We start from the raw sequence: 19,238 nt of genomic DNA on the forward strand, positions 1-19,238 counted from the left end.
GTAGTAACCTCTTTGCTATCAGTTGTAGCAACTTCCTTCTAGCTATATCTCTGGAGGCCTGGGAAACAAAGCAAAATAAACTATTGGGACATCATCAAAATAAAAAGCTTCTGCACAGCCAAGGAAACAACAAAACTCAACTGCAACCTATGAGATGGGAGAAGATAATTGCAAATGATATTTCAGAATAAGTGTTAGTATCCAAAATATGTAAAGAACTTATAAAACTCAACACCAAAAAGTAAATAACACAATTAAAAATGGGCAGAAGACATGAATAGTCATTTTTCCAAAGAAGATACATAGATGGCCAACAGACACATGAAAAGATGCTCAGCATCACTCATCATCAGGGAACAATTCAAAACCACAACAAGATATCACCTCACACCTGTCAGAATGGTTAAAATCAACAATGCAAGAAACAACAGGTGCTGATGAGACTGTGGAGAGGAAACCTGTTGCACTGCTGGTGGGAATGCACACTGGTGCAGCCACTCAGAAAACAGTATGGAGGTTCCTCAAAAAGTTAAAAATAGAACTACCCTATGATCCAGCAATCGCATTAGTAGGTATTTATGCAAAGAATACAAAAATACTGATTCAAAGGAATACATGTACCCTGATGCTTACAGCAACACTATCTACAATAGCCAAATTATGGAAGCAGCCCAAGTATCCATTGACTGATGAATGGATAAAGAAGGTCCCCTGTTTCTTGACTATTTATTTGCTGATATAATCTCCTTACCTTTTCACCTGACATTATTTATAACCTTAGGAAATCTTGAAGGAGATTCTTCTTTGTCATTATTGTTGGAAGGTTGAAATCCATTTTTTAAAAATTTCCTTTTATGTATGTATGTATGTGTGTATGTATGTATTTGTGAGAGAGAAAGTCCAAGTGGAGGAGGGCAGAGAGAAAGAGGGGGAGACAGAATCCCAAGCCGACTGCACACCATCAGCACAGAGCCCAATGTGGGGCTTGAACCAGCAAACCACGAGCTCATGACCTAAGCTGAACTTGGACGCTTAATTGACTGAGCCATCCAGGTGCCCCAAAATTTCCTTTTATTTTGAAAAATTTAGATATAGTGTTTCGAGATTTTTAGTTTCTCATTTGTCAGTTAAAATCTAAGTAAGAAATACAGGAAGATCAGAGATAAGTCCTTAGTCAATCAAGGAACAAACTATGGGGTGAAATCATACCATTTTAGAGTATCTTTTTAAGTGTATATGATTAGATAATGTTACTTTGAGAATTTTGTCCAAGGGCAGTAGTATTTAATTTAAAAACCTCAGTAAAAGTATGGGTATTTACTATGAAATGCAGGACATTACTGTAATTTAACTGAACACTTGGAAAAATGTCTTAATAGAAGGTTATGTATTATGCTGACATCTATATCTTAAAAAGATGAACTACTTAGAACACTTAATGCCTAATTTAAAAAATATAATCCCAAGACTGAAAATTCAATAGTAAAATAAAAAAAATACACCTATTTTTGTTTAACAATGTTCAAACAACAAAGTTATCAATCAGAAAAATTAAAGATAGTCAATTATGAAATCCTTTGGTTTTACAATAAGTTTTGAAATTTTGCTTTCCTATTCAAGGACTTTGTTCTGTTATCCCTTTCCTGAACGAATAGTTTCTTCTCTCCTGCCTCATTCTCACCAACATATAGACAAACTTTAATTTGAAAACATTTCCCCACCTAGTCACTGCTGGGCCTTTCTAGCAGTTTCCCAAAGAGAAGCTTATAGTTGGTTGCTGTCTTTATGTTCTGGCCCCTCCCGTATTTGCTCTTTTCTTTTCTCTTTAGAGATTTTTCAATATTTATTGCTTTTCTCTAATTTGTGATGTTTACCATTGTAACCATTTTTAAATGTACAGTTCAGTGGCATTATGTGCATTTACATTGTGCAACCATCACTACCATCCATCTCCAGAATTTTATCTTCTTTCCAAACTCTGTACCTATCAATCAATATTGATTAATAACTTCCTCTTCCCCTCTCCTCTCAGCCCCTGCAACCAACATTCTACTTGTTGTCTTTGAATTGACTACTCTGGATACCTCATGTTAGTGGAATAATATATTATTTGTCTTTTTGTGTCTGGCTTATTTCATGTAGCTTAATTTTCTCTCAAGTTTCTATGATTAAGCCTTAAAAAGCAATGAAAGTCAGAATTTCTTTGCTTTTTAAGGCTGAATCATAGTCCATTATATATATATATATATATATATATATATATATATATATATATACCACATTTTGTTTTTTCATTCATCTGTCAGTGAACATTTGGGTTTTTTCCACCTTTTAGCTTTTGGGAGTAATGCTGCTCTGACTATTGGTGCATAAGTATCTGTTTGAGTTCCTGTTGCAATTATTTTGAGTACTTAGAAGTGGAATCGCTGGATCATACGATAATTCTATGTTTAATTTTATGAGGAACTGCTATATTGTGTTCCATAGTGGCTGTACCGTTTTACATTTATACCATCAACACATAAGGGTTCCAGTTTCTCCACAGCCTCACGAATGGTTGTTATTTTCCATTTGTCGTTAATAGCCATCCTAAGGGATGTGAAATGGTATCTCACTGTGGTATGTTTGTGTGTGTGTGTGTGTGTGTGTGTGTGTCTAAAAAATATATACCCCAAACTATTGTATGCTTTAAATCAATGAATTGTATGGTGTGTATATATATACATATATATTGTGTATATACTTATATATATTACATATTTAATGTTATTTAATGTTTATTTTTCAGAGAGAGAGAGAGAGAGAACAGAGGAGGGAGGAGCAGAGAGAGATACAGAATCCAAAGCAGGCTCCAGGCCCCGAGTTGTCAGCACTGAGCCAGACACAGGGCTCGAACCCAGGAATGGTGAGACCAGAGCTGAAGTCAGATGCTCAACCGACTGAGCCACCCTTGTATCCCATAAATTATATTTTAATAAAGCTGTTTAAAAAAGAATCTGTGGGAATGCCTGGGGGGCTCAGTTGGGGAAGCCTCCAACTTCGGCTTAGGTCCTGATCTCACAGTTCTTGAGGTTGGGCCCCACAATCAGGTTCTGTGGAGCCTGAAGCCTGCTTCAGATTCTGTGTCTCCCCTTCTCTCACCCCTTCCCAAGCTCACACTTTCTGTCTCTATCTCTCTCAAATATAAATAAACATTAAAAAGTTAAAAATAATCTGTGTATAGAGCTAAGCCAGAAATTGCTATAGAATTAATATCAAAAGGAACTTGTCTAGTCCTTGAAAATTAATTTAAACATTTTGTTTGACCACTTTGCTTCTGGTACTCAGTCAATATATTTTAAGTGAATGAATAAGCAAATGAACAAATAAGTGGACTTAAATGCAATATACGTAAATCTATCTGGCTATGAGGATGCAAGTTTGAGTTTGGGAATGTGATGATCATTGTGGTCCCTGTCCTCTTGAAATATAGTCAAAACTCATATACATATACTCTTTGTTTTATAAATACGTTTTTAAAAAAATGTGCATCTGGTGAATCTTTTCTTCCTTTATTCTCATGAATTCAGTGTCAGGAGAGATGTGATTCCCTACCTTCTGATATGAAAATTTGAGAAAGTGGTTGGTGTCAGGACACAGGAAAATGACTAGATTAGCCCCCAGAATCTTCATTCATTTTGGAAATACAAAAGAGTGAATTGAAGACATGAAACAAGAGCAGAAACAAGAGCAAACTCCAGATAGTCCTGATGGTACAGTTCTGCAAGTGACCGCGAACGTATCTTCTCTCAAGGTAGATTTTATTACTCAAAGGGCTTCCCAGTGCATCTCTCAGAATACCAATTTATCTTCTCCTACTTTATAATCTAAGGCAATATTGGTATAAAATGACATCTAGAAGGAAGTCAGTGAAGTAATAAATGTATAAAACATTTATATTTCCAAATAAAAAATAAAATTCATATTCCATATTATCACTGTCTATCAATTAGTCCAATTGTTTAGTTGAGTTGTGACTTCAGAAAAGAATGCTTAGCAGGTAAAGCTGTTGGTGTAGGTTTACAGCTCAACTTGAGTAAAAACTCAGCAGAATCTGTCTTCCTTAAGTGTTAGGACTGCAAGCCAATTGAATCTGAATCTCTGGATGAAGAGATCTAGCATAGGGAAGGACACCCACCCACCTATGCTTTTAAACATCCAGGTGATTTTAATATGTTCCAGGCCTGAGATCCAATTAGAGCCATAGCTCTTTGGTTCTTAAAGTATATCTCTTTGACAGACAGCAATCAACATCCTAGGAAACTTGTTAGAAATACAAATTCAGGCGGCCGGCCTTTCCCTCTTACACAATCAGAAACTCAGGGTAGTGGGGTCTAAAAAAAAAAAAATCTGTGTTTTAACAAGGTTCCAGGTGACTTCAATGCAAGCTAAAATTTGAGAACCACTGACTCAAAGTGGGTGTTTTTGAAAAATTAATGTGTATTTGAACTATCTTATTCAAATGCAAATTATGACTCAGTAAGGTTGGAATACTGCTTGAGATAGTGATTTTTTAACAACTCCCTGAGCATGCTGCCAATCAACTGACCACACTTTCAGCAGCAAAGTGTGAGGGTACTGCTTTCTTTCTATGGAATGATCCAGGTACATCATATAGGAAAACAGTTATACTTCAGTTAGTCACAGTTTATACACAGATTAGACTTTTCATGTTAAGTCTACATTTTTTTAATGTTTTTATTTATTTTTGAGAGAGAGAGAGAGAGAGAGAGAGAGAGAGAGAGAGAGAGATCGCATGAGCAGGGGAGGGGCAGAGAGAAAGGGAGACACAGAATCCAAAGCAGGCTCCAGGCTCTGAGCTGTCAGCAGAGCCTGACGAGGGGCTCAAGCCCACGAACCTTGAGATCATGACCTGAGCTGAAGTTGGACACTTAACCGACTGAGACACTCAGGTGCCCACATTTTCTTTTAATTAACACAATCTGGTGAATCTGCACATTAGCTCTAATGGTCCTGAGGAAAATCTTTCTGGGTTTCGGTCCAATATTTTCTAAACCGTTTTCCAAGTTCTTCATGAAATCATTGGCTTTTTAGGATTCTGCCTATAAGAATATTCCTAGAATTAAATTTTTCTACTTCTGCAAAATAGTCCAAATGTACTGTTTTACCCAGATTTTATTATCGTCCCCCAAAACCAGAAACCACCAGGGATACCGAGTCATGCATGCAAAAGCAAAGGACTTTATTATTACGGGCTTATAGCTTGGGCTCACAGACTTCACCAACACAGTGGATCCACGCGGAGAGCCCCGAACAAAGGTGGGGTAGGGCTTTTATGAGTTTGGGAAGGGGGAGTTACAGGAAATTGTGACACAGGTAGTGACCCAATCACTATTGCCTATTATTACTGGCAGTAACTTTAACCATACATTGATACTTTTAGTGGGAGCCAATCACAACACTTAGAGTATTGACCAATCACAGAGTGGGCCCAGGATCCTTACGTAGGGCGTGACTAGCCTTCTAGGCCTGCCCTTAGAAATGTTAAGGGTGTTAGCTGGCCTTTCCTGATTGGGTGTTACAAGGGTTGTCCCTCCTTCCTTGGGCAATGTGTGTCCTTCTATTGTCTCGTGATTCTGAGAAGCCGAATTCAGACCTGCGTCCTTACAGTACCTCTATTCCCTTTGTCTTATCGGCCAAAATCTTTCATTTCTGGAGCCAAACTAACGCCATGACAGGCTCCAGATAAGGCTCAGAAACTAGAAGGCCTAAGTTTCTGTTTCCCCAGGTGTGACTCAGCAGCAACAGAAAGGAAAACAACCCACCCATTGCCCAAGCATACCACCCCTAGACCGTGCCAATCATACGACGCCTGATGGTTTTAGCCAATCACCCTGCGCCACGCCAACCCCTGCCGATGTGCCACCCAATCATCTTGTAATCCTTGCCCCTCACCCCATCCTTCGCCCCTACTGTAATAAAAACCCTGCCCTACTGATGATCGGGGCTCTCAGCACAGATCCACTGCGTTGGTGAGGATTCTGAGAAGCCGAATTCAGACCTGCGTCCTTACAGTACCTCTATTCCCTTTGCCCGAGAGACGGAGCTTAAACCCGAATAAATGCCCTTTGCTTTTGCATATGTGATTTGGACTCCCTGGTGGTCTTGGTCTTTGGGGAACCCGTAATGTGGGTATAACAATTTCCAAATCCAATTTCTATAGCAGCCTCTTACCAGCATTTCCATGCTGAGTCCTTTAGTTAAATTCTTATCTCTAGGTTTTAATTGCTTGTACATTTACTAGTATAAATCTAATTATATCCAAGAGTGAGTTATACAACACTCAGATAAGTATGGTCTGCCAGGGGTGGCTGGGTGGCTCAGGCAGTTAAATGTCTGACTCTTGATTTTGGCTCAGGTCATGATCGCAGGGCTGGTTGAGAGATCTAGCCCAGAATTGGCTATGTGCTGGGTGTGGAGCCTGATTAAGACTCTTTCTCTGTCCTTCCCCCACCTTAAAAAAAAATGCAGTTTGTCGAATGCTGGTTTTGTTGTAGTATTTTTTTTTAACCACAATTCATTGTCTCCTCGCTTCAAAGAATGAAGAGGTGGGAACAAAATGAGTAGCAGGCAAAAATTTATTAGAATAGAAGATTAGAAAGGAAGAATAGAAGGAAAGACATTAAAAAGTGAATGTCCAAGGACTGTAGGCAAGGGTCCTTGTCTTATAAGGTTCTGGTCAGCCCTCTCCCTTCTCTTCCCCTTTGTTTCTTCTCAGGTTCTATCTAACCTTATTGGCTTGACAGTTCTAGGTCCTGGGCTGTCCATTCCTGATTGGCTACTTTCCATTGTATGAGGGGTGGTCTAAGGCCATACTCAGGTCTTCCTTCAAATTCCAAAGGAGAAACCTGAGGTGGAGTAGGTGGGGTCTGTTACATTCTTAAGAGGAACCTCATGCCTGAGAGTCAGACACTCCCAGCATTGTTCCAAAATAAGTTTTCTCCCACCCTGGGACCTCAGGCACTAATATTTCCCTCTCTGCCAGCAGAATCCTATCTTCTCTTATCAGTTTCCCTGAGATCACACAACTTGGGGGTAAATCTGACTCTTGAAGTTACTGAATACTATGCTGACAGAGCCTTCCCTGCTTATTTCTGCCTTACCTTGTTTGGTTTATAATAGAACTAAGAAGGAACACACACTCAATTCAAGTTTGGACATATTAATTAAATGTGACACATGTTTTTTGTATTTAGAATAAATCCCCTTGAATATATGAAATAATTTTAAGAGACTTTTATTGTGAAGTATAAAATATTCATAAGTGATTTAAAAATTTTTCAGTTACAGTATTAATTCAATAATCTTTCCAAGAGAAAGCACCACATTAAAAATGACATTCATAACAATCTAAAATGAATATGAAAAAATAATTAATAGTAATTACAACAGCAAAGCATGAAATTCAGAAACATTTCAAACCACAGATCTAAATCAAGAGTCTCAAACTCAGATGTGTTCAGGGCTAACGAAGTAGGAAACACAGAGTAGCGTGAAGTGGCCTGATATAAGGAGTCTAGAAGACTGGAAAACTAGGGATGCATGCCCAGCTGAAAGACTTCAAATTAAAACAATTTGGAAATATTATGCACACTGAGTAGGCCAAGCTGGCTGAATACCAGTACTGAATGCCAGTTTGCAACTCTGGCCTAAGTGAATTTCTAGCAGTTTACATACCCAATTCTCAAAATGGCACACTGCACATTTTAAAATCAATATGTTGTCACTATATATGTATGTATGATATATATATACATATATATATCACATAGTATGTGTAATATATATATATATATATAAAGCTTGAGTCACTATTTTGGGATGAAAAGGTATTTTGCACCTTGAATTAATGAATTTAGGAAGTTGCATGGATATATCTTAAAAACATCTGCTTAAAACATGAAACTTTTAAAATATCTACTTTCACATTTATTTGGGAAAAATTACTTATGACATGAGTTAATAAAAATGAAATGAAATTTCATTCTTTTACCAATAGAAAGTTATATACCACAGCACATTACTGCTTAGTAAGAAATATTTAGGTGAAAAACAAATACTGGTTTTACTAAAGCCATAGTTCAGAAAGCATTCAATCATATTACCTCACTATATATGATGAAAATACTTGTAATTCAGTTAACAATAGGTTTTACTTTATCTTTAAAAGGTATTTTAAGAATTTTAGTAGGTTTTATATTTTCAGTTAAAAGTAAAGGTTTTAGTCTGAAGATATAAAATTGCTATATAGGCCAAATGGCTGTAACCTAGTTGGTTTGGTTTGCTATGCCAAAGCAGTTTTACAGAATTTACAATTTTATATACCAGCAATGACTTCACATTAGTGATTTTTAAATAGCTTTTAAAAATTAAAGTGATGGAGACATTAGAGTGACAAAATCTTTTAAAAGGCTATAAAAGCATATTATAATTCAAATATCCTTGCTAGACTAGGAATACATATTTTAAAATAATCCATACAACACAAATTTCAAACAAATAAAACTCAAATACATTTATTCCAAACCTGGTACAATACTCAAAAATATTTTCTACCTTTTTTCAAACATTTTAGATCTTAGCTTGAGAAGCTTAACATAAAACAAAAGCACAGCACCAAATCTAGCCATATAATCTTCCACTTTAAAAGTTAGTAGTTATTATCATTTTTCTGTAAAATAAAGTCATATGGAACAAATCAATTTCATATGTGGCCTTTAATTTCTGAAATTAAAAAGCCAAAGCTGTTAATTATATCTAACTAAAGTTAGATGTTTAGCAAACCCAGGGCAGGTATACAAGAAAATGTAAAGACACAGTATCAAGTAATGCAAGAAGTCTTTCGTTATTTCCATTTTTCATGAATTCACACTTTTTAAGATTTGGCATTGTTTTCTAACCTAGTACTTGGCAAAGTTTGAAAGTACAGCCAAGTCATATGCATCTTATTTGCATACTCACATTTGTTTTAATTATTAAAACCACTTATATATGAGGCCATCAGGATTTTTTTAGAATTCAAAGTTAACACTGATTTTACACACCATTAAGTATTTCCATGGCAGAAATTAAATTGAAAATAAGATTATAAATTCACTATGAATCCAAAAAAGAAAGAAACATGTTCTCAAATCAAGTCAATAGTAGAACTATCACATAAAGCTATACAATAAAGGCTGATGTGTTACAAACTTAGTTTGATTTAGCAGTTCTTTAAAAACCAACAGGACTTCAATGAATAAATTTATTTTAATTAATAAATTATTCACAATTAAAAATCTAAAGTTTTCATAAATAGTAACAACAGACTAGATACTGAGTATATGGGATTTCCACAAAACAATAACAAAATATTTCAACATTATTTCATCCAAATATTGGCTTAAAATTATTCAAATGTATTTAAAGATTGATGACTGACGGATTTATATCAATGAATTCCAGACTAAATTAACACCAATTAGAAATATAGTGCTGTCTGCTTGTTCTTCACATCATGAAAGGATGAAACCCGTTTTGTAAAAAACATGATGGCCATACTGGTTACATACAGATATCCAATTAGTCAGCGTATTTATGGAGGAAGCGTTCAAAGGCATCATAGATGGCGCGTCTAAAATTAAATACGAAAGGAAAACTATAAGTAATGAACAAAAAAGGAAGATAGACAGTACTTTTATTGCTGCTTATGTCCAAAATCACCTGGGGCTTGCAACCTGACTTCCTCTCCAAACAGATCGGAAAGAGGCGGGTACTCGAGGGTAGGTGTTTGGATCCATGTGACATCACCATTATAGAAAACCTCCAATGTGCTTTCAACTGATGATGAATTCAGAAGGACTATCCTTTCTGTAAAGCACTTTTTTGTTCTGTAGAACTTATATTATATATATTAGTTTTTATATATTATGTGTATGAAAAATATAAAGTATACATATGTAAGTCACTTGTTGAAAATTAATTGGCTATGTAACTTTTCATAATGTAGTATTAAATCTATTTTTTAATTTAAGATAAGGATATTTTTGTCCAGAAAAACTGAACGTAAAAGCAAAAGCCTCAAAAAAAAAAAGCCTTAGTTTCCTGCAGTACCTTCACAAGGTATTTTAATTGGACATTTAAGATGACATCTAAAAGTTGAACTAAATGAGTCACAACAAACAAACTTACTTCTTGGATTCAAAAGAGCTAAAAGATGTTAAACATAGTACACACAGTTCTTTTATCACATAGTTATGCAGCTAGCAGTTTTCTTTTAAATGTTTTATTTAGTTTTGAGAGAGAGAGACAGAGTGTGAGTAGGGGAGGGGGAGAGAGAGAGGGACACACAGATTCCGAGGCTGGCTCCAGTTTCTGAGCTGTCAGCACAGAGCCTGACACAGGGCTCGAACTCACAAACTGCAAGATCATGACTGAGCCGAAGTCAGATGCTTAACCAACTGAGCCACCCAGGCGCCCCTGCAGCTGGCAGTTTTGAAACCTATCATGTACAGGGTACACTTCTAAGCATTTTATGTGAACTGATTTACTTAATAATTAATGATAAATATATCCCAATGATACCTTTTGCCATCAAATTTGAATAGAGGTAGAAATAATAAAGGCTATAAAAAACTAGAGATATAGAATCAAATGTTTTTTAAGGTCTAATAAATACTGGAGTCATATAAGGTTAAAAGAGAAGAGAAGACTGGAGTGAAAAACTCAAGCTGAACTAAAGCAAGTTTTACAATCTGTGCTCCTCCTTATGCCCTAAAATACCTGGCTATTAACATTTGAAGAGGGTAAAAACGCAGTAAAATACACCTATCATACTACTTCTCTAGTTCTTTAGAAGAAACAAGAAAATAAAAAGATGAGATAGGTAAGAAATGAGAATTGAGTGAGGGAGGGAAGAAAAAAGACTAAAATATACAATAAAAATACCCAATCCTCTTTGTTTCTTGAGGCAAAAAAAATTCCAAAAAACAAATAAATAGATATTAGACCAATCATCTTACCTGAAGAGTCCTTGTTTAAAAAGATAAGCACTAATATGACCCCCTTCTAGATACCGGATTTCACAACCAGGCCAAATCTCTTGTAGACTTCGAACTCCTGTTCGTGGAATGTAGGCATCTTCTTTGGCTTGAACCACTATAATGAGGCTTGGGTCAACTGGAACTAGGTATGGAATTTTAAAAGATGCAATATATATACTTTTAAAAAGTTCTAAGATTTTTATATAAATACTATCATATTAGAAAATGAAATACACCTAAAAAGAAATACACCTGATAGTACATTAAGTGAAACATTAGTCAAACTAAAACTTTTTGATTAACATCAACTGTAATATTACATAATATCATAATATTTATCTCTAATACAATGAGATGAACATTCTAAATATATAGGAAAGCCAATATATTTTTAATTAACTACTAAGATGTATTTTTTTTAAGTTTACTCATTTTTTAGGAGAGAGTGAGCACACATGTGTGCACACTAGCAGGGAGGGGACAGAGAGACAGGGAGAGAGAAAGAATCCCGAGCAAGACCTGTGCTGTCAGCGTAGAGCCTGACGCAGGGCTTGCACAAACTGTGAGATCATGACTTGAGCCGAAATCAAGAGTTGGATACTTAACCAAATGAGCCACCCAGGCACCCCTAATAAGATGGCTTTAGAGTTTCATGGATAAAATATGATACATTTAACTAACCAACTTATCTTGGAAAATACATTTTGGAGCCAACATGAAACATACTTTCAAAAATACGAAATTGTTTTGTAAACATCCTTAAAATGTAAAGCATCCTTAAAAATATTTCACAAATATTTACACACCAGCAAACATTCTCCATTTCATATAAAAATTGGTACCTGAGAAATTTGCCACATGAGTACATTCATCCATGACTCCTTTCATGAATATTAAAGATTCTTTCTGAAGATTGTTTCTTCTTTGTTCTTTACTGAGTAGGTGATATGACTGAGGACCACAACTTGTATAACTGGTTTTATTAGTTGAAAGTGTTTGATTGAAGCACTCCATCTTAGAGGTATCTTGCAACAAGAGTCCTTCTGATGTGGCACTGATAGATGTTTTACTAGATTTATGGTAGTCGTTAGGTTTTGGGGATACAACTTGGTCTGTCATATCTAAATTTAAAGTTCTAGACACCAGATTAAGGTTAGTTAGCTTGTCTGCATCGATAGGGAACCGTTTCACAAACTCCTGTCCCATTTTGAAAGAATCTGTCTGAATATACAAAAGAAAACATCATTTTGTACAAAATACATTTTATTTAATAACCTTGTTAAAACAAAAAGAAAACACAAATGTCCATCGATGAATAAATGAATTAAACAAAATGTAGTATAGACATACAGTGGATTATCATTTAATCTTAAAAGGGAACAAAATTCTGACACATATTACAACATGGATGAACTTTGAAAACATTATGCTAAATGAATAAGCCAGATACAAAGAGTTACTGTTTAACGGGTACAGAGTTTCAGTACAATGAAAAAGTTCTGGAGATGGATGGTAGTGACCGACAGAGGTGATGGTTGCACAACAATGTGAATGCATTGATTAATGCCATTGAACTGTACACCTAAAAATGGTTGAAATAGTACATTTTATGTTGCATGCATTTGACTAAAACTCAAAAAATAACAGAAAAAAGAGAGGTCAGAATTTATCTGAGGACTAAGATTAATGACATACTATATTGCTTAATGTTTCCTATTAAACAGTGAAGGGTATCATTTAGTCTGCATCATGATTTTATTGCCAAAGTTTTGAAATTCATGATCTGCCTTAATCTTAGAACTTCCAAAAGCCTTATGAGAGTATCCTGGCAGTAATACATCAGCTACCTCAAATCCCTTTCTTAAGCTGAAGAATTAAAAATTATCAAGGAAAAAAAATTGCCTATTAAAATCTCAAAAGTATGTACTAAGTTTAAGGACTTGTAAGTACAATGTAATTTAAGTAAAAATAAACTTTGTTAAATACTAATGGTAAAGTCAAAAGAAAAAAAAATGACAGCCTGGAAAAGTATTTTTGTAACACCTATGACAAAGAGCTAGTTGCTTTAATTTTTAAAAGCTAGAAGTGAATATTAAGTCCAAAACCACAATAGAAAAAGTGAGCAAAGTATATGCACATAAAGGTCATAGAAAATGAAATATAAACTTATAAACATGTTCAATTTCACTTATAATTAAGTAAATTAAATAAAAACAATACCAATTTTCACCATCAGGTTGACAAAAAAAATGAAACCCGTAAATTTGCTAACACACTGAATTTGTGAAATTAAGGAAAAACGGAAACACATGTTCCTGCTGGTAGTATAAATTGATGACACATTACAAATGGAACAATATTTCTAGGAATTTACACTTGTGAAATTTATTCATGGCAGCAGTGTTTGTTACTAGTGAAAAATGAGAAACAACATAAATACTCATCAACAGGGCACTAGTTAATAAATCATATTATGTCCATCCATATAATCATATGCAGCAGTAAAAAAGAAAAAGGAAACATTTGGGTATAGTCCATAAAAAAAGGTACAAAAAAAGTCATATTTCTATTGGTTTGAAAAATTCCTTGAAACATTAATAAATAGTGTGTTATTTGTTTAAGGACGTAGGACTTAGACAAATTGGGAGTAGGGGTAGGAATTGTTTCATTATATGCCTTTTTATACTTTTTGATGCTTTAACTATATGACCTATAAGCTATTTAAAAAATTTAAGAATGAGGGGCACCTGGATGGCTAAGTTGGTTAAGCGTCCGGCTTCGGCTCAGGTCATGATCTCACAGTTTGTGGGTTCAAGCCCCGCGCCGGGCTCTGTGCTGACAGCTAGCTCAGAGCCTGGAGCCTGCTTCAGATTCTGTATCTCCCTCTTTCTGACCCTCCCCTGCTCACACTGTGTCTCTCTGTCTCTCAAAAAAAATAAAAAAAAACTACTATAAATAGGTTGTAAAAAAAATTTAAGAATGAAAAATTGATTGAAGGCAGGAAAAAAACATTCAACAACTTTATTAATATAAAAAAATCACTAAAGTCATCTGGACCAAAGAAATACAAAAGGGAAAGAAGTTTAAAAACATATGAGAAATGTAAGATCAAGCACCCTAGAATTACTAGGAGTGGTACATCAACAACTTTAACTGCTTTTGATTGGAAAAACAGTTTTTATAACAAAAAATAAGGAAGCCATCTTGACATTCCCTGAATATGCATTGCTGTGAATAAGTTCTGAGACTAAAAGACTTGTATAGAACCACCGAGAGTCAGAGACATAAAGAAAGTGCTGGGTGAGACTACACTGCCATTTCAGAGAACCAAAAATTTTGACTCTCCCTTTAAAAAGATGCATATTGAGTTTACTGTAAGGTCTCAAATATAGGAATTTTTAAATTATATGTATGGGAGAACATAAGTAACTAGCAGGTAGAGGTATTTTGTTACAAAGTTCTTAGGCAAGTAAATAACTACCCTTTGAGATCATGCAAGATAGATTTACTCTATAAGAGTGAGATTTATGGTGATGTAATCATAAATAAAAAGTCCTAAGTGATAGTAGAGATATTTTTTCTTTCTGAGATTTCTTGAGATCCTCGGTAACTTCCAAACTGAATCTATAAAATTTAAAAAATTAATACAAAAAAAAATCATGAAAGGAATTGGTCACCTTAGGAGACTAAGAGGGAACCAATTCATTATCTTGAAAACTGGTAAATTAAGGGAAAAATCAAGCATTTTTCCTGCCTTTCATATATGAACTGAGCCAAAGAATAAGTAACCAAAAAGTAGATAAGTGCCTTTTTATACAGGCATTCAAACTAATAAATAAAAAAAAAAAAAGGAATGATAGATTTAGAATATCAGCATTTTGCAGTCCTCCACTAATTAATAGACGGGCATTAAACATTCATAGAGGCTTACATCACTAAAAGAGACAACCAGACATTATGCACTTCTGGCACTCATACCAAAGAAATAAAAACTGAGTTTAATCAAGCTTCTAGACCCAGTTGCCAACTTTCAGGCAATATAGAACATGAGTGAACATGCTAAACTATACCATGAGATTAAAAAATATCTAGATGGTGAGAAACTCTAAAGGTAAATAGCCTAAATTCTTCAACAGATAAATTATAAGAAAAAGGAAAGGAATGGAAGGGAATTTATAGATTAAAAGACACTGAAAAGCACATCAAATAAAAGAATTGTAGTGTCTAAGGATACATATTTGGACAATAAAATTATTTTAAAGACAGAAGGAAGTAATTACTATAAAAATCAGAGTAATGATTAGTAGTGTGGGGAGAAGAGTTTTTAATTAGGACACATGAAAGTGGTTTCTGTGTTGGATAGTCAATTTCTATTCTTGACCTATTACAAATAGATTTGCCTTGGAATAAATGTTATAAGCCATACGTTTGCTCTGTATGATTTTTTATATCTAAATTTTCTTTTATTTATTTTTTAAATGTTTATTTATTTATTTTGAGAGAAAGAAAGAGACCAAGCAAGGGAGAGGCAGAGAGAGAGAGAATCCCAAGCAGGCTCCGCACTGTCAGCATAGAGCCTAACATGGGGCTTAATGTCACAACTGTGAGATCATGACCTGAGCCGAAATCAAGAGTCAGAGGCTTAAATGACTGAGCCATCCATGTGCCCCTCTCTCTCTTTCTATTTTTAAATAAAGCATCTCAAAAACTAAAAAATAGTACTGCCTTTTAACAAATTTGCAATTCTTTTTAAAAATTTAAATCATGAAATACAATTAACTTTTGCCCCCCTCCAATGTTATGCAGATATTAAAAATACTTACTCCACAATATTCAAGCATGTGAATAATTTCTTCTTCATAAACTGTCTGTGTATAATACTGCTTTTCCAGCTCCCTCCAATTAATCGATTTACTTAGCACACCCTGAAATAACAAACTAAATTAAGATCAAACCATACCATCAAGTATTTTGTCCAATAATTTTATTATTAATGTGCAGAAGAAAGTAAACATAGTAGGTTTGAGATTTCCCATCTTTAGAAAGCCCTGCTTGAGATGTTGGCCCTTGATTAGAGTCTGGGAACTTGACTAATAAACAGTGCTTTGCCCCAATATATATCTTTCTAAATGATAAAGCGGGTCATTGTGCCTAAACAATGTAGTTTCTGTGAACACGCACTTTCCATCTGGAGTTTTGGTACTTATGAGGCAGAGACTGCCTAAGTGACTGATCCCTGATAAAAACCCTGGGCTCCCAGGCTCAATCAACCTTCACTGATGGACATTTTGTACATATTGTTGTAATGCACTGTTAGAGTAATTAAACACATCCTGTGAGATTCCAGCGGAAGATTGTGCCCCATATGTCCTCTGGACTTTGCCCCATATGTCTTTTCCCTTTGTTAATTCTGTATTGGATGCATTTGATGTAATTGGTGTTAGTTGTGAGTAAGACTATATATATGTGGTTATCCTGTGATTCCTTCAAGAGAATCACCAAACCTGGAGGGGGTTTTGGGAACCCCCAAAACAATTACATTTCATTATATATAGCAATCTAAGTATTAAATGCAATTAAATTACCGTAGTGAAGACTCCAGATGCTGTGGACCAAGATAGACATGGGATCAACGGCATGGGCTTAGGCCAGTTGGATACTGCTAAGGAAGCCATCTGAAATATGTTTAATAGTCAGAGAGCTTTTGTTTAAATTTCTATTTATTAAAATGAAAACTATTTACTATTAAGAAGTGGTCTGGGTAATAATTGGTGAGATGAACACATTGGTGACATGAACACAACAAAATCTCTAAATACTTAGGGTGCCTGTCTGGCTCAGTTGGTAGAGCATGTGACTCTTGATCTCACAGTTTTAAGTTTGAGCCCCACATTGGGATAAAGATTACTTAAAAATAAAATCTTAAAAAAAAATCTCTGAATACTCAGGAGAATGTCTAGCAACCTGAATCTCCCCAAATCATAAATTCAACAATAACATAACTTCTCCCTTAAAAGCAATAAAGTACATTGGAAATTTTAGGTAATCTCAAGACCCTCCACAGAGAACTATTTTCTACTGGGTAAATATAGAGCAAACATGCTGAAATGTAGATGCTAGGCAACAGGCTGATCACACTCTATAACTAAGTGACTTGCTCACTGACAGCAAAATCACAACTATAAAATCTCTGACCTTTGAAGCTAACTGAATAAAGGCTGTTGAACTACAAAGTAAATTGTATAACTGATACAATGTAATGTGTGTATTTAGAGAAGGAAAGGGTTATATTTTTGGCTAGGGGAATCAGAGAAGGCTTCATAAAATGGCTTGTCTTTTAGGGGAAATGAAAGATGGGGTCTTGTCTTCCATATAAAGATGACAACATGATCAAAGGCAAGATGGTGAAAAAGTGCAAAGTCTGCTAGGAAAACTGCCAATATACCTTACTTTGGCTGGTCAGTAGGGCATATACGGTGAATGGGGTGAGGGAGATAGGTAGGCTGGAAAGATTGAACAGCATCAGATTAGAGGTCCCTTTTGCTCTGAATATAATGGGAAATTAATAAAGAGACCTAAGCAAAGGAGTGATATTGTTAAAGAAGTGATTCAAGGAAGCTAAAATGATAGCAGTTTATTGGATTTACTAGAGAGGATGAGATCTGAGTTGGGAAACCAACAGCAGTATTCAGGTAAAAGTTCTAAGATACCAATCTAGGTCATAAAAATGGAAACACTACTAGGTAGGGAAAAGATATAATTTTCCACCTTCAATTTCACTGATAATGTTTGAGTTTTAGTCAGTTTTTAAACAATTTTATAATTTAAATGACTTACAAAAACTGTATAAATTTTGTTGTTGTTGTTGTTTTTTAAATGTAAGGAGTGACTAATATGTTCAGGAAACAATTAGAGCATATTAATAGCCCTTACTGAACCTACTGCTTCATGGAGAGAAACTGCTATACAAGTAATCACAGTGCAGTGAACTAAGTACTAATGAGAGATAAAGTACAGTCTGGGATTAGGCTGGTAGTCAGGAAGAGCTTCTCACAGGAAGTAAGCTCTAGACCGGAAACAGAAGGGCAAGCTATTATTTGGGTTAAGTGAAAAGGCATGAGAAGCACTAGGGGAATGCTAGCACCCTCATATCTAGTGCCCACTTCAACAGCAAGGTTTTGGCAGGCTTTAAATAGGAGAGCAGAGATGAGACTTAGGAAAATCACTCTAGTTATGGTATGCAGAAAAACTACTTAAGAAGTTTAATGAAAGAAAAGACTAGAGACAGAGAAACCAGTTAGGAGGCTGTTTCAGTAGTCTAGAAGACAAAGGTAAAATAGGTACCTCTTATCACTGGGGATAGCAGTAAGAGATAAATGAAAAGTATTTTCTACATTTGCTATCCTTACCAATTTAACAGAAAATAAGTCACTTACATTTGAGATGTAAAAAGTTGTTTTTATAAAAATCAGCTTTTAATAAAATATTAAATTAAGTCCAATACCTGAGCTATGAATGTGAAGTATTTATCAATGTTTACATAAATCATAACAAAAAAAGTCATTACTTTATAATGGTAAAAGTTTGAAACATTTTCTGCTTTTGCCAAAACTAAAATTAATTCTACACCTGAAGTGAATATTTAAAATAACTACATTCTCTAGATCTTATGAACATAATCACAATTAAGTATCAGTTGAAATTAAAAGGCTTACATGTCCTCCCATGGATATTCCGGTCATTCCTAGAGGTCCATAACCCTCTCTCTCTAGCCAGTGCAAGAGAGCTGCAGATTCTAAAACAAGAGCTCCTCCCATCACAAAAAGGTCAGACACGTTTTTTAGGCTGGACCTTCTAGCCTCACAAGACAAAAGAGAAAGTTATTTATGTATTTAAATTTTAATATATGCAAAATTACAACAGGCAGCCAGACTTCATGGTTTTCTTTTAAAGGACCAGATAGCTAAGTAAAACAATGGAAAAATTAAAGAAATTAAGAGTGCTAACATTATTCTACATATTAATCAATAAAACTTATTTTTAAAGTTGTATCTGCTCTCTATTGAATCTTTATTGAAATTTGATTAGCTATTTTGAAGCCCATAAAATGTTTTATTTGATAGCACTTTAAAACTGTTAGAAGAAATTCATAGTTGT

At 34.9% G+C, this 19,238-nt stretch overlaps 1 protein-coding gene across 2 annotated transcripts in view; it reads right to left on the minus strand.

Moving 5' to 3' along the window:
- Positions 1–7,281: 7,281 nt before the first annotated feature.
- ABHD18 (abhydrolase domain containing 18) overlaps positions 7,282–19,238 on the minus strand; it is a 42,654-nt gene continuing 30,697 nt past the window's right edge. For both annotated transcript variants that reach the window (XM_029941140.1, XM_029941141.1), the window contains 6 exons: positions 18,797–18,935; positions 16,667–16,756; positions 15,905–16,006; positions 11,924–12,302; positions 11,061–11,223; positions 7,282–9,673 (listed from right to left, as the gene is read on the minus strand). In XM_029941140.1, coding sequence (XP_029797000.1) covers positions 9,622–9,673; positions 11,061–11,223; positions 11,924–12,302; positions 15,905–16,006; positions 16,667–16,756; positions 18,797–18,935 — 925 coding nt within the window. In that variant the 3' untranslated portion in view covers positions 7,282–9,621. The remainder of the gene's footprint in view (positions 9,674–11,060; positions 11,224–11,923; positions 12,303–15,904; positions 16,007–16,666; positions 16,757–18,796; positions 18,936–19,238) is intronic.

Source organism: Suricata suricatta, chromosome 1, assembly GCF_006229205.1.
Source record: "Suricata suricatta isolate VVHF042 chromosome 1, meerkat_22Aug2017_6uvM2_HiC, whole genome shotgun sequence".
Lineage (NCBI taxonomy): Eukaryota > Metazoa > Chordata > Mammalia > Carnivora > Herpestidae > Suricata > Suricata suricatta.